This window comes from Dama dama, chromosome X (assembly GCF_033118175.1).
Source record: "Dama dama isolate Ldn47 chromosome X, ASM3311817v1, whole genome shotgun sequence".
NCBI lineage: Eukaryota > Metazoa > Chordata > Mammalia > Artiodactyla > Cervidae > Dama > Dama dama.
The window spans coordinates 121,559,217-121,572,317 of record NC_083714.1 but is presented as its reverse complement, the minus strand read 5'-3'; the positions used below and the strand labels follow the sequence as shown (position 1 = coordinate 121,572,317).

The 13,101-nt window shown below is 36.7% G+C and overlaps 1 protein-coding gene across 1 annotated transcript in view; it reads right to left on the bottom strand.

The window, feature by feature from the left end:
• Positions 1-13,101, bottom strand: part of DMD (dystrophin) — a 2,165,569-nt gene that overhangs the window by 642,834 nt on the left and 1,509,634 nt on the right. Inside the window, exon 51 of the mRNA XM_061137756.1 lies at positions 3,721-3,838. Within this exon, the coding sequence (XP_060993739.1) occupies positions 3,721-3,838 (118 nt within the window). The remainder of the gene's footprint in view (positions 1-3,720; positions 3,839-13,101) is intronic.

The following is a 13,101-nucleotide window of genomic DNA, read 5'->3' as shown; positions in this document are numbered from 1 at the left end:
CACGAGTTTAGCATAATTCAGAAACCTCCAAGGGAGCAATTTTAGATCCTTCTTATCTGTTTTTGGTCTCCTGACCTAGCGCTTCTGCAGAAGAAAATGACCAGGAATGGTTGACACATTCAGCAACCAAAGGAGTCATGGAAAATGAGCAGTTTGAACATCAGACAGAGTGAGGGGAATTTTTCACCTGACTGCTCTTAGAATGAAATTTACACTTTCACCTTGATTATTACAACATGATTTCCATCAATATAATCACCTGAAAACAACAGATACCATGGAAACAGTTTTATAGAGTGAAGTATGGCCAGTATTATGCAGACCCAATTACTTGAGATTTTTGCATGGGTATTACCGGGAGAGAAGAATTTTTACTGGACTTTTCTCCTGACAGAATGTAGTAACTATGTATAGATTTCCCCAACTGTTCAAAGTTATGAACTGGGATTTACCAAGGAGGGTCGCATGTTTCAATATAGTATTATATACTTATTGAATATTTTTCTTTACTTAGCTGATTCCTTTTTAAGTATTTCTAGAAGCTTCAGGGTAATAAAAAGGGAATAGTGAAATATTCAAATAAGAAAATACACTTTTATGAGCAAGTATTTTATTTCAACGCGTTCCCTGAAAACCAAATTTTTACCAAGAAAAATTCTATTTTGAACACGACTGAAACTTTATGAGTATTGAATTTCCATCCCATTTTATTGATTTCAAATGGAGAGATAAACTGAAGTATAGCAGGGCTGCAAATGACATTGTTTAGATAAACATATCTTGTCAGAATTATCCTGGTACCAGCAATAGAGGCTCCAGGCATATTTAGAACTAAGATTCTGGTTTAGGCTCTTAATAAGCAACATGGCAAGTCTCAACAGGCACTTGCTTTTAAGAAAATGCTTTATTGGACCATTGGGTTGGAATCTTTCCACTATGTTGAAAATATTCATAAAGGTATTCATTTCTAAAAGACAAAAACTTAGAAAAGCAGAACTATTCAAATCACTAGATATTAGCAGAGATACACAAACCTGCCCTCCAGTCACTCAATGTTAATCTACATCATGAAAAAGCGTCAATACAAGATCTAAAAAAGATTGCAAGGGAAAATGGAAACTGTTTAGACAAAGTCAAATGGATACTGTAAAATAGATTAGTGTCATTTTCCTTTTAGGGAGAAAAATGAAGTTATTTTTCATTAGGAAAATAACAAATGACTTTCTATATAGTGTTTTCAGATTTTCATAAACATCTTAGCCAAATTTCCATATTTCTCAGGCAAGAAACAGAGTACTTAACTGTGTAGTGGGGATCTCAGTCTCATAACTCATTCACTAAGATTCACTCTTTTGGGCCTGTGTGTCTCAGCCTGGTGAGGGAAGCCTTGTGGTTCCAGTATAAGGGAGGAACACCCTGTCAGTTGGACAGCTATCTATGTTGGTCATTACAAGGCAATTTTGCTCTTGTATGGCTGGTTATAGAAATGACATCCTATATATTACACATAATTATAGAACTTCAGTGCATTCTTCCTATTCAAACTAGCTGTGAAAGAGACTGACTAGTTTCTTACCAAATTAATTGCTCTTTTTCCCGGACTCAACATTGGATAATATTTTCCAGTTTCCCTTGCAGTTAGATGTGGCCATGTGACAAGTTCCAGCCAACAGATTATGAAGAAAGTAATGTATATGACTTCCAGGCATGGCTCATAGCAAATTCCAGTGGTCAATAATGGTTCCTCACCTGCCCGATCAAACGCATAACACTTTGATGTTCTATGTTAGAAGGGGCTTGGGTCCCTGAATGACTTTATTATGGGCTGCTTACTGTGGAATATACCAGAATAAAAAGTCAACTTCTACTGTTCTAAACTACTAAGATTTACTTTACTTGCTGTAGTGGCTGCTGCTGCTGGTTAATCCCTAAGTCATGTCCTACTCTTTGCAACCCCATGGACGGTAGCCTACCAGGCTCCTCTATCCACAGGATTTCCCAGGCAAGAATACTGGAGTGAGTTGTCATTTCCTTCTCCAGGTGATCTTTCTGACCCAGGGATAGAACCCCCATCACCTGCTTGGCAGGCGCATTCTTTACTGCTGAGCCACCTGGGGAGCCTGTTGTAGTGGCTACTGGCACCTAATAATACATCAGCATATATCCAAATACATTGTTTGATCAACAATAAAGGGTTAAAATTTCAAAATCAAGAAGAGTCTATTTTAATTAATATTCACTACAACTCAAAGAGGAAATGTCTTCAGGAAGTGAATCTAAACATCCATAATTGCATATTGAAATAGTCTTTAGTCCTAGTCCTAGTGATTAAGGTCATTAACCAAAACAAGATGAGAAGTGGTAAACATTTTAAAAGGAACACACTTCTAAGCCAGAAAGAGACATTTGCAAATTCTAAGATCTGCTCTTTGCTTGTTTTGTTAGCGCGAACAATTTGATTAATCATTCTCTGAAACCGTTTCCTCATCTATAAAATGGGGATTATGAAATTTAGCCAACAGGATTTTGTAAAGATGTTATACATACACAGACACACCTCATATACTGCCTGATACCTGGGAGGTATTCAACAAAATAATAGCTATTAACACTATTTACCTAATAAATGCAAGCATGAGTAATATTTTCTGAATGTTAAATGTTTCTTTCAAAATATTAACCAGAACTTTCGATTCTCATTACTCTTTCCCCTCCCCGAACATACAGGCAGCCAGACACCCTGCTTTCTACTTCCTTAGGGAAGTGTTGACACAACAGAATGTATATTATGAAGACATAGACTCTTGGTTTTTAAGTTTCAAAAGGCTAGGCCTGGTGTAAGACAAAAGCTTTGGAAGGCAAAAAAGAATGATTAAACAAAGGTTTTTCCCTCCTCCTGAACTAGAAAACACTCCTCCGGATGTGGGGAGGGACATAAGGGGATATTGCAGGGGAAGAAAATTTAGTATCAGTATGTATCACTGGAGGCAAGACAGGGGGAAGGAAGGGTGGAAACCCAGGGAGATCCAAGAGACTTTACTAGCTGTTGTGACCTTGGCCTTTTCTCTAAGAAGAGCCTTTGAGAAAAATATGATGGAGAACCATTTCCTTTACTCTTATCTCCTCTCTAGCCCTCTTTCTGACCCCATGCACAGTCACTCTGAAGCATCCTGTGTAAAGAGAGTATGTGCAATGTCTAGTCAGGTAGATCTTAAAGAAACTTTCAAAGTTCCCACTACCTCCCCCGCAATGTGGCATGAAGAATGGTACAAAGATCTCTGATATTACACAATGAGGGCAACAGAGCCACAGAGAGATGTCCAGATCTGAAAGTGCCACTGCAGACAGGAAAGAAAAAAACGGTCCTGGAAGAAACCGCCTGCTTGAACCAACAATCAAGGATATGGGGAGAGAATGGCATCTCCATGGATGCCAGCCCAGACACATGACAACTGAGGAGGAGGGGATGTTCTGCCACACCCATGCTTGCCACTCCATGCTTTGCAACGACATAAATCTGGATTGACAAATTTTATCTTTTATCTATTTCCTGGAATTACATTTGGTTATTGAAAGATAACATTATGGACTGAAAAACCTTAGTTACAATAGTCGCAATATTTTTATAAACGTAACGGAGGTGTATGAACTTAAGTCATCATAGAAGCTTTTCATACATCTGTCCCTAAGTTTCACATGCCTGTTAAAAGAAAGACTTACTTCGATCAGTAATGATGGTCCTGGCCTCTTGATTGCTGGTCTTGTTTTTCAAATTCTGGGCAGCAGTAATGAGTTCTTCCAACTGGGGGCGCCTCTGGTCCAAGTCCTGCAGTGTTGCCTGAAGGAACAAATGGAACAATACTGAGTTCCTCCAACACTGCTCATTCCTTTTATGGGTAATTTTCAAAAACCAACCAAGGCACTTTTAGAAATAAAACAAGATGTTATTAGATATAAATCTCTAATGTGTTAGGCTTTACAGAGAGCAATTTAATAAGACATGTGTTTCATTTCTCGATACCAAAAATATTTCAAGTGAAAATCTTGATTATGGGTTTGCTTCACTAGTTAAGAGCTTAGATGGAGTCATTTCAGTGTTCCTGGGTTTACATACACCAATATGAGTGCCACGAGTAACCAATGTAATTCTGAATTATAAAAATGTATTTAAGACACTGATGGCTATTTATACTTGTAATCTCATGTTGTGCAGTGTCAAAATTGAGGTGTATATTTTAGAAACAGAAAAGAAAGAGAAGTGTTTTAAGAGAGAGAGCTTATTTAATTTCTTTGTGCTTAAAATTTCTCACCTATAAAATAAGAAGATGATGTAGATGAGCTAAATTAATCTTTTCCCAAAATTGACTCTAGTAAGATTCAACTGATTCGTTTGCCTCACTTTAGAGTGAATGAATTAGATGGGATGAGGAGGGCTGCAAATCAACATTTTTAACAAATTTTCTAATGCTCATGATCAGGCAAGCTTAGAAAGCATCAGACTAGAAGTTAGTATTTGTATTTTGTATTAAAACTGAATTTAATACTGCTTTTAAAAAAGTACCATAGAGAATGAAGCCATATATATATGGGCTTCTCTCGTGGCCCAGCTGGTAAAGAATCCACCTGCAATGCAGGAGACCTAGGTTCAATCCCTGGGCTGGGAAGATTCCCTGGAGAAGGGAAAGGCTACCCATTCCATTATTCTGGCCTGGAGAATTCCATGGACTGTATAGTTCATAGGGTCTCAAAGAGTCAGAAACGACTGAGTGACTTTCACTTTCATCTATATATATATGAAAGATAACATTCCAACTGAGTTCCTCCATATATATCAGTATATATATATATATATATATATATATATATATATATATATCAGTTCCTCCATATATATCAGTTCCTCATATATATCAGAACTCAGTATAGAGGAATATATATATATATATATATGTGTGTGTGTGTGTGTATATATATATATATATATATATATATATATATATATATATATGCAATGACACCCCACTCCAGTACTCTTGCCTGGAAAATCCCATGGATGGGAGGAGCCTGGTAGACTGCAGTCCATGGGGTCGGTAAGAGTTGGACACAACTGAGCAACTTCACTTTCACTTTTCACTTCCATGCATTGGAGAAAGAAATGGCAACCCATTCCAGTGTTCTTGCCTGTAGAATCCCAGGGACGGGGGAGCCTGGTGGGCTACCGTCTATGGAGTTGCACAGAGTCGGACACGACTGAAGCGACTTAGCAGCATATATACATATATATATATATATATGTATATATATATATATATATATGTATATATATATTGGGCTGCACCCCACAGACCCACAAAGCCTGCACTTGCTCAACTTCATGACTGAAAAAAAGAGCCCAGAGTCAGCGACAGAGACATCAGTGGTCTAATGGATGGGGGAGCTTACACGTCTGAAGCACGGTCCTGGGGTGACACCCCACCATGTATAGCAGAGGGTGGGTAGCAAGTGGGGGTAATCTTCATTGAGGGAGGGGAGGAGGGATGGCTAGTTACAGGAGAAATGATATCAGATGGGATCATTAGTTATCAGGGAAACCAGTAGAGGGTACGCACCTCACTGCCTCTTTGATAAACACGATCACCATTCAGGGCCTGCGCCAGGTACTGCACATAGGAAGTCAGTCATGTGCAGAGGGTAGAAGTGAAGCAGGCCCTGGTCAATCAGGGACGTATAGAGAGCAAGAGGACAGCCATCTTGAGTAGCCTGACCATACAATATATACTTTATAGGTAGCAATGTTCTCCTTCCCCCAAGTGTCCATTTATTGCCTCTGTCATCTATTCTCTCTATGCGAAGGGCCAAAACCCCAGTGATATTTTCAAAGAAGTTTGGGAAAAAGTAAGTTATCTCCTTTGTCCTAAAACTGAATACATTTTATTGGTTTGCATTACTTTAAAACTGCTATGTGACAGATGTTTTACACACGTTTCCTCATTTTTATTCTCCTAATAACCACACTAAAAAACTAAGCCAGAAGTCTTCATGGTTTTAAATCTTATGCTCTTTCTACTACCACATGAGGCCAATGAAAGTCAAGAGGTGAAATGTGGTAGATGGTAAAGTTCATGGACATTAGTTATCTACTATGCCCTTTGACTGGTACTGATTTTCTAAAGACTTTTGTATTTAGAAAGGCCAAGTTTTGATCATTCTATAGTGTTTCTCTTGTGAAGAGGTAGGAAATAGGCCTGTGATTTGAGCTCAATTGCTTTTAGTGCTATCAAAATAATGGGAAGAACTTACCCAAACATTGCCCATCTATTTTGAGCATTTTTCCCTCTCTGTATTGAAAAATTGAAGGGGTTAACTTTTAACAAATTTTCCACATTTGTAAGCTGCGATTACTCAGAAGAAAAATCCAATTTTCAGGTTTCTAACTTTTATGGTTTCTTTACACAAAAGTGTGTTTGAAATATGGAACAAATTGCCAAAGACAGCTAGTGAAGTAAGTGGCATAAGTCAGTTGGAGAGTCCTGAACAAATTCTAAAGTAGGAACCATATAGTCACAGACAGATTTTACGAAAGATGTTTTCCAGGGTCAGACTGTTACACTCTGGTCATCTGTGACACAGCAAGCTGAAAAGTTACTTTGGAATTCCTAACTCTTAAATGTATAATATATTCAATAATAGATTTTTGAAAAATAGGCTTACCCAGAAACCATAAATTCAAATCTTCCCCTCTAAATGCACAGAGCTAGCAAACTACATACATTCACTTATTTACTGACTCATTCTTTCATTTTATAAATATCAATTGCTAGGCACTATTTCAGGTCTTATGGACATAGTAGTAAATGAATACATTAGGCATAATTTATGCAATTTAAGTAAAAATTTGTGTTTTTTGACACTTGGAAATTTTTATATAGCAAAGATGATCTTTATTGTCATTTTCCTTTGATTTCATATTAACCCATCCTCAAACAATCAGGCCATTCTTTGTGTTTAAATTCTGGATACATAACCCCAAGGATGGCTATGATTTTTCCCTTCTTTTAGGATTACAAAGTTCATTTAAGAAGTCTGTTGTAGAAGTAACTTGATCAACTCTAATCTGAACCTTACCAGGCTCTAAATTAAACCTGACCACAATGAACAGCTTTTACTGATGAAATTAGCAAGCATGTCAATTTAGACTTAAAACAAGCCATTTTCCTCTCTAATGAACAAAATAGGTCTCAGGGTATTGTGAAACCTGTTCTCTAGTTGGGTGATTCTCTAATTCTGCTGACAGACACATACTTTGTAAGCACCTGAGAAGATTATTAATGACATCCTTTGAAGCAGCCTCCTTAAAAATCCAAGGAGATTCACGACTGCAATAAAACTATGCCTTTCTAAAATATTTCAAAAGAAAATTATAGCTTTATCCCACTTTCTGGTCAACATAGACAAATGTCCATTTCAAAAAAGAAACTGTACAATAATAATAATGTGTGAATATATATTATATATATGGGATTTATGAAATGCTAATAGGAACGATTGAAGGCGGGAGGAGAAGACGATGACAGAGGATTAGATGGTTGGATGGCATCACTGACACAATGGACATGAGTTTGAGTAGGCTCCGGGAGTTGGTGATGGACAGGGAAGCCTGGTGTGCTGCAGTCCATGGAGTCGCAAAGAGTTGGACACTACTGAGCGACTGAACTGAACTGAATATACTAATTAAACAGAGGTTTCACAGTAGAGCAGAATAGGAATTTTTTAAAAATTTTCTTTCCAAAAATAAAGGGAAGGATTTGAAAAAGACATTCATTTAACATTGTTTTTTTGTTAAGATAGTATACAAACAGTGACTGAAAGATCTTCATGCTAAAAAACAGGACACATGCATGCAATGGGAGGAACAAATATTTCTTCTTTTCATTTGGTTTTCTTTTGAGTGTACTCTATTTGCTATCACAATTTCTTTGACTTGACAACTTAGTTTCATAATTCTATAAATTCTCAAATACAGTGACCTTCATCTGAGCTACCCACAGATGAGAGAACACTTTGGATCTAATCATTACTCATACTACCCACTTCCAAAACATCCATCTACAAATTCCTTTTTCTGCCCCCAATCTGGTAGCAGATGGTACTCTCTTTCTCCTCTAATCTTCATCCTCATTTGACCTCCAGTTGTATTCCATTGTTTAAATTCTTTATTCTGGGTTTAGTGGTCTATATTTGTCATACTAAACCAGTAGAATGCTAATTATGCTTATTTTTCTTATATGAGCACAGATACTTATAACTTAAGTGAATAAAACTAAAACTATTACATGCTTAACAGTACCTAAGCATGATAATTGAGCACATCTACACGGATCTATCATTCTGGAAGAAACAAGCACAAAGGAAGACTGGAATCAATGCTATTTCTAAGGAGTCATAAGCCAGCTACTGGGCTTTGCTAAAAACAGCTTACCCCTTGGAGGTGAGAATTCAACATGGATTCCACTAGCTGAGCAAAGATGGAGAAAAAAAAAAAAAAGATCTTCAAATACAAAGTGAATCAGAAGTCGTTAATCCTACTAAGTCTCCCCAGGGTTGAGAGAAGTAGTTATAAATAGCAATCCTATGAAAAAGCAGCTAAACAATGGAGCCATGCATACCAAAAGTAGGTCATTTTAGACTCTTAGAAAGAATTACACTTTGTAATGGCATTTGTTAAAACGAAATTCTACCTAAATAATACTCCAATAGAAAACTCTATATGTGTAGTTGAATATTTAGTATTTATACGTCTAAGCAAAGACCTTAACCAGAAACTTGTTATATTTTTAGTATTTTTCTACAAAAACCAACAATCTTCACATAGTTAAACTTAGAACAAAGGCCTATGGTGATTTTCAGTTGTTGCCATTTTCAGGAAATAAGCATGAATCCAACTTACATATTATGTAAAAATGGAGACCTTAGACTCTTATTTACAACCTTAAAAAATTAACATTAAAGATTGACAAGGTGAGAGAGTTTATAGAATTCCTTTCTGTGTGCAAGAAAATCAGCATTTAAATCAGGTGGGTCCTAAATTGTAGTCTTTCTAGTAACCGAAAGAGATTTACCTGTGAGAATGCTAATCATCTGTCTAGCTTTCAACTGCCTCACTGAGCACTTTAATTCTGGTTTCTATTCTTGCATTCGGCTGCCTCTGCAAATAGATGGGCCAAATTCAAAGTTGTCTTTATTGTCCTCCACTTCCTCTCGTCTCATGTGCCTTGTAAACTGACTTGGATATTTTCCTGCTGGGCAGAACTTCCCTACTTCTCTGAATGTTCTACCAGCATCTCAGGTGGTAACTTCTTCATAAGCACCTTCTAACTGTAGTTAGCCTTTTGTCCTTCATTCACTCAAGAAGTACCTTTTAAAAAGCATTTTACTTGTATAGAGGCTTCCTGTGTGTGGCTCAGCTGGTAAAGAATTCACCTGCAACGTGGGAGATCTGGGTTCGACCCCTGGGTTAGGAAGATCCCCTGGAGAAGGGAAAGGCTACCCACTCCAGTATTCTGGCCTGGAGAATTCCATGGACTGTATAGTCCATGGGGTCACAAAGAGTCAGACATGACTGCGTGACTTTCACTTTCACTTCACTTTACTTTTATATAATCTGAAACTTATGGAAAATTCACGTGTACCCTTCACCCACATTCACTGTTAATATTTTGCCACATTTTATCATTTATCATTCTAACATTACATATATATATATATATATAGTATCTGTGTATGTAATATTATATTTGTTTTCAGAACTGTTTGAGAATAATCTGTAGATAGCATGTCTTTTTGCTACTACAGTGTTCATCTTTTTTTTAAGTGCATTCTCTGACATTATCTCAGCTTAATTTCTAATTCAGGAAATTTAATGTGGCTTTAGTACTATAATCTAATCTACATTCTTTATTCATAATATAAAGATTACTCCTTTAATTGCCTTTCATTTACTGGTACAGCCTCATGTATCTCTTTAGCCACCTTTAATCTGAAATAATTTATTGCTTTCCTTTGAATTTCTTATCACTAACTGTTTTGAAGAACATGGGCGAGGCATTTTGTAGAATGCACCATAATTTGGGTTTCAGTGAATATTTTTAAGTATTTACATTATGCCAGTCATTGAGCTAGTCATAAGGATATAGCAGTGAAGGAGGAAAAATTATTATTCTCAAGTGAAAAATGAACTAGTAGTGAGGACAGGCAGTAAATGAGCAATTATAATAAACTGAGGGAGTATTATGATAGGAAAGGCACAAGGAGTTATCAAAGAATACAGCAGAGATAGCTAACCAAATATAGGTTATCAAAGGGAGTGTTCTAAAAGAAGTAGAGCTCACTTGGTCCTTGGGTCTTATTTGTCTAAATTATACAATTTTTTGGTGTATAAATTTTAAGCTCTATTTTTCAGATTTTTTTCAGCTTTATTTGGGTAGATTTGACAAATAGAAAATGTACATAGAAATATAAAATTTGTTTTGATATATGTATACATTGTGAAGTGATCACCATGATCAACCTAGTTAACATATCCACCATCTCACATACTTACCTTTTGTGTGCATGTGTTTGATGAAAACACCTAAGATCTAATCTCTTAGCAAATTTCAAGTATACATTATTAGTATTTCTATGCTTTACATTATCTCTCTAAAACTTATTCATCTTATAACTGGAAGTTTGTAGCCTAAGACCAACATCATCCCACTTCCCTTACCCTCAGCCCATGACAACCATCATTCTACTATTTCTCAGAGTTCCACTGCTTTTAGATTTCACATATAAGTAAGACTTCATAGTATTTGCTATTCTATGTTTGGCTTATTTCACTTAGTGTAATGTCTTCTAAGTTCATCTATGTTATCAAAAATGGCAGGATTTCCCCCTTCTTAAGTATTAATAATATCCAATGTAAATATACATATATCACAATTTCTTTCTCCACTCATCCACTGATGGACATTTAAAGTGTTTCCATATCTTGGCCATTGTGAGTAATGCTGCAATGAACAAGGGAGCACAGATATCTCTTTGGGATCCTGACTCCATTTCCTTTAGATATAAACCCAGAAGAGAGATTTCTGGATCATATGGTATTTCTGCTTTTAATCTTTTGAGAAACCTCCTTACCAACAGTGTGTGAAGGTTCCCTTTTCTCCATAGCCTCATGAACAGTTGTAATCTCTTGTCTTTTTGATAATAGCCATTCTAACAGGTGTGAGGTAACTTTCACTGTGATTTTGATTTATATTTCCCTGATGATGAGTGATGTTGAGTACTTCTCATAGGGCTGTTGGTCATTTGGATGTCTTCTTTGGAAAAATGTTTATTCAGGTCCTCTGCCCAATTTTAAATCTGATAATTATTACTATTATTATTTTTACTACTGAGTTGTATGAGTTCCTTATACATTTTGGATCTTAATCCCTTATCAAAAACATCGTTTGCAAATACTTTCTCTCATTCCAAAAGCTGCCTTCTCATTCTGTTGATTTTTTTCCCTTTGCTGTGCACAATCATTTTTATTTGATGCTATCCCACAAGTCTATTTAGACTTTTGTTGCCAGTGATTTTGGCATCATATCCAAAAAAATAGTTGCCCAGGCTAATGTGAAGAAGCTTTCTTCTGGTTTTCTTCTAGTAATTGTATGCTTTCAGGTCTTTAAGGGCCATTGCTGCTAATACCCACTGTGGTGGCCAGAAGAATGTGCAAGCCTTTTATAACTGGGACCTAAACGACTGAGGACTTCAGCTGCTGCATTTAGAAATCCATCACTATGTTGGAGAGAAGAAGCCAAACCTCCCATGGACTGCTCCCCACCAAGGACTGAATGTGATGGAGATACTAAAGCAGAGCCTTTCTTAGGAGGCCTGGGGCTCCTCTGACTGACTTGAGCTCAATGTCTCCCTGACAGCTTTGTTGACCCTTCCTCAGGCTACACATTGGGGTACTTCTACCCAGTTTTTCTCTCTCTTTTTTCCTTCATTTTGGGTCAGACTTGCATTTTAGTCTATTGATTATCCCACCTTCTCAGGCTTCCTGTCTATTTCATTTCACATAGCTGTTTTCTCTAATAAAATAATTTGCTGTTTAATCCTGGCTTAGGACATTTAGATGCAAACCCCAACTAGTACACCCACTTTTGCCCTTCTAGTCCCTAAGCCTCTCATCAACTCTTCAGACCCAGATAATATACTACCTGGATGTATAGTTCATAATTTCTGAACATTATTAATGTAATTCTTAAGATTCAATTTAAATGAATTAGTATGGCATTTAAAAAAATGCTGCTACTTTTTTTTAAAGAGCATGACCCTTATTTTCACTGAGCCTAAAATTGAACCAAAGGAAAAGATGATTATTTATATGTATTGCATGGTGATGGTTCCATTCTACACTTGTAGTTCATCAACACTGGACAGCAAAGTAAGTCACCAGGAATCCTGAAAGACATAACAAAAGGAACTTCGGGGCAAGTTTTTGGAGTACAAAAGACAGCAAAGCTAAGTCCAAAAAACATCCAGTTTTTCTGACTCAGAATTGCCCTGGGTAGGCAGGGACCTCGAGCAGAGCCAGGCTTATGGACATGAAACTAATGCATGTTTTCATCTTAAATTTTTTTTATTATATTTTAACAAGGGGCCCTGCATTTTCATTTTTCACTGAGGCTCACAAATTATGTAGCCAATCTTGATGGCAACCCTGAAGTAAGCAGAGAATAAAAGTTGAGTACTATATCTTGTCTGAAACACTAGTTAATTAGTGATGGTGAAGAACACATTTAAATGCAAATTATGTCAATCAAATGCCTCTTGCTTAGTTCCTGAGATCTTGTTCTAAATTTCTGTAAGGAGGAATCATGAAGCTAAAAGATACATATTTGGGTGAAAAATATCTCTTTTGGTCAGGAAAAGCAGAATAGGATGGTTGTAAGTTGTCTGAGATGGGACCCTTTCAGTACCAGTGGTATTAGAGAAGCAAAGTCATTGTGATGATAGAAGTGAACAGGGGACCTATCAAGAGAGAGGTGAATTGTCTGAGAAAAGAATTTG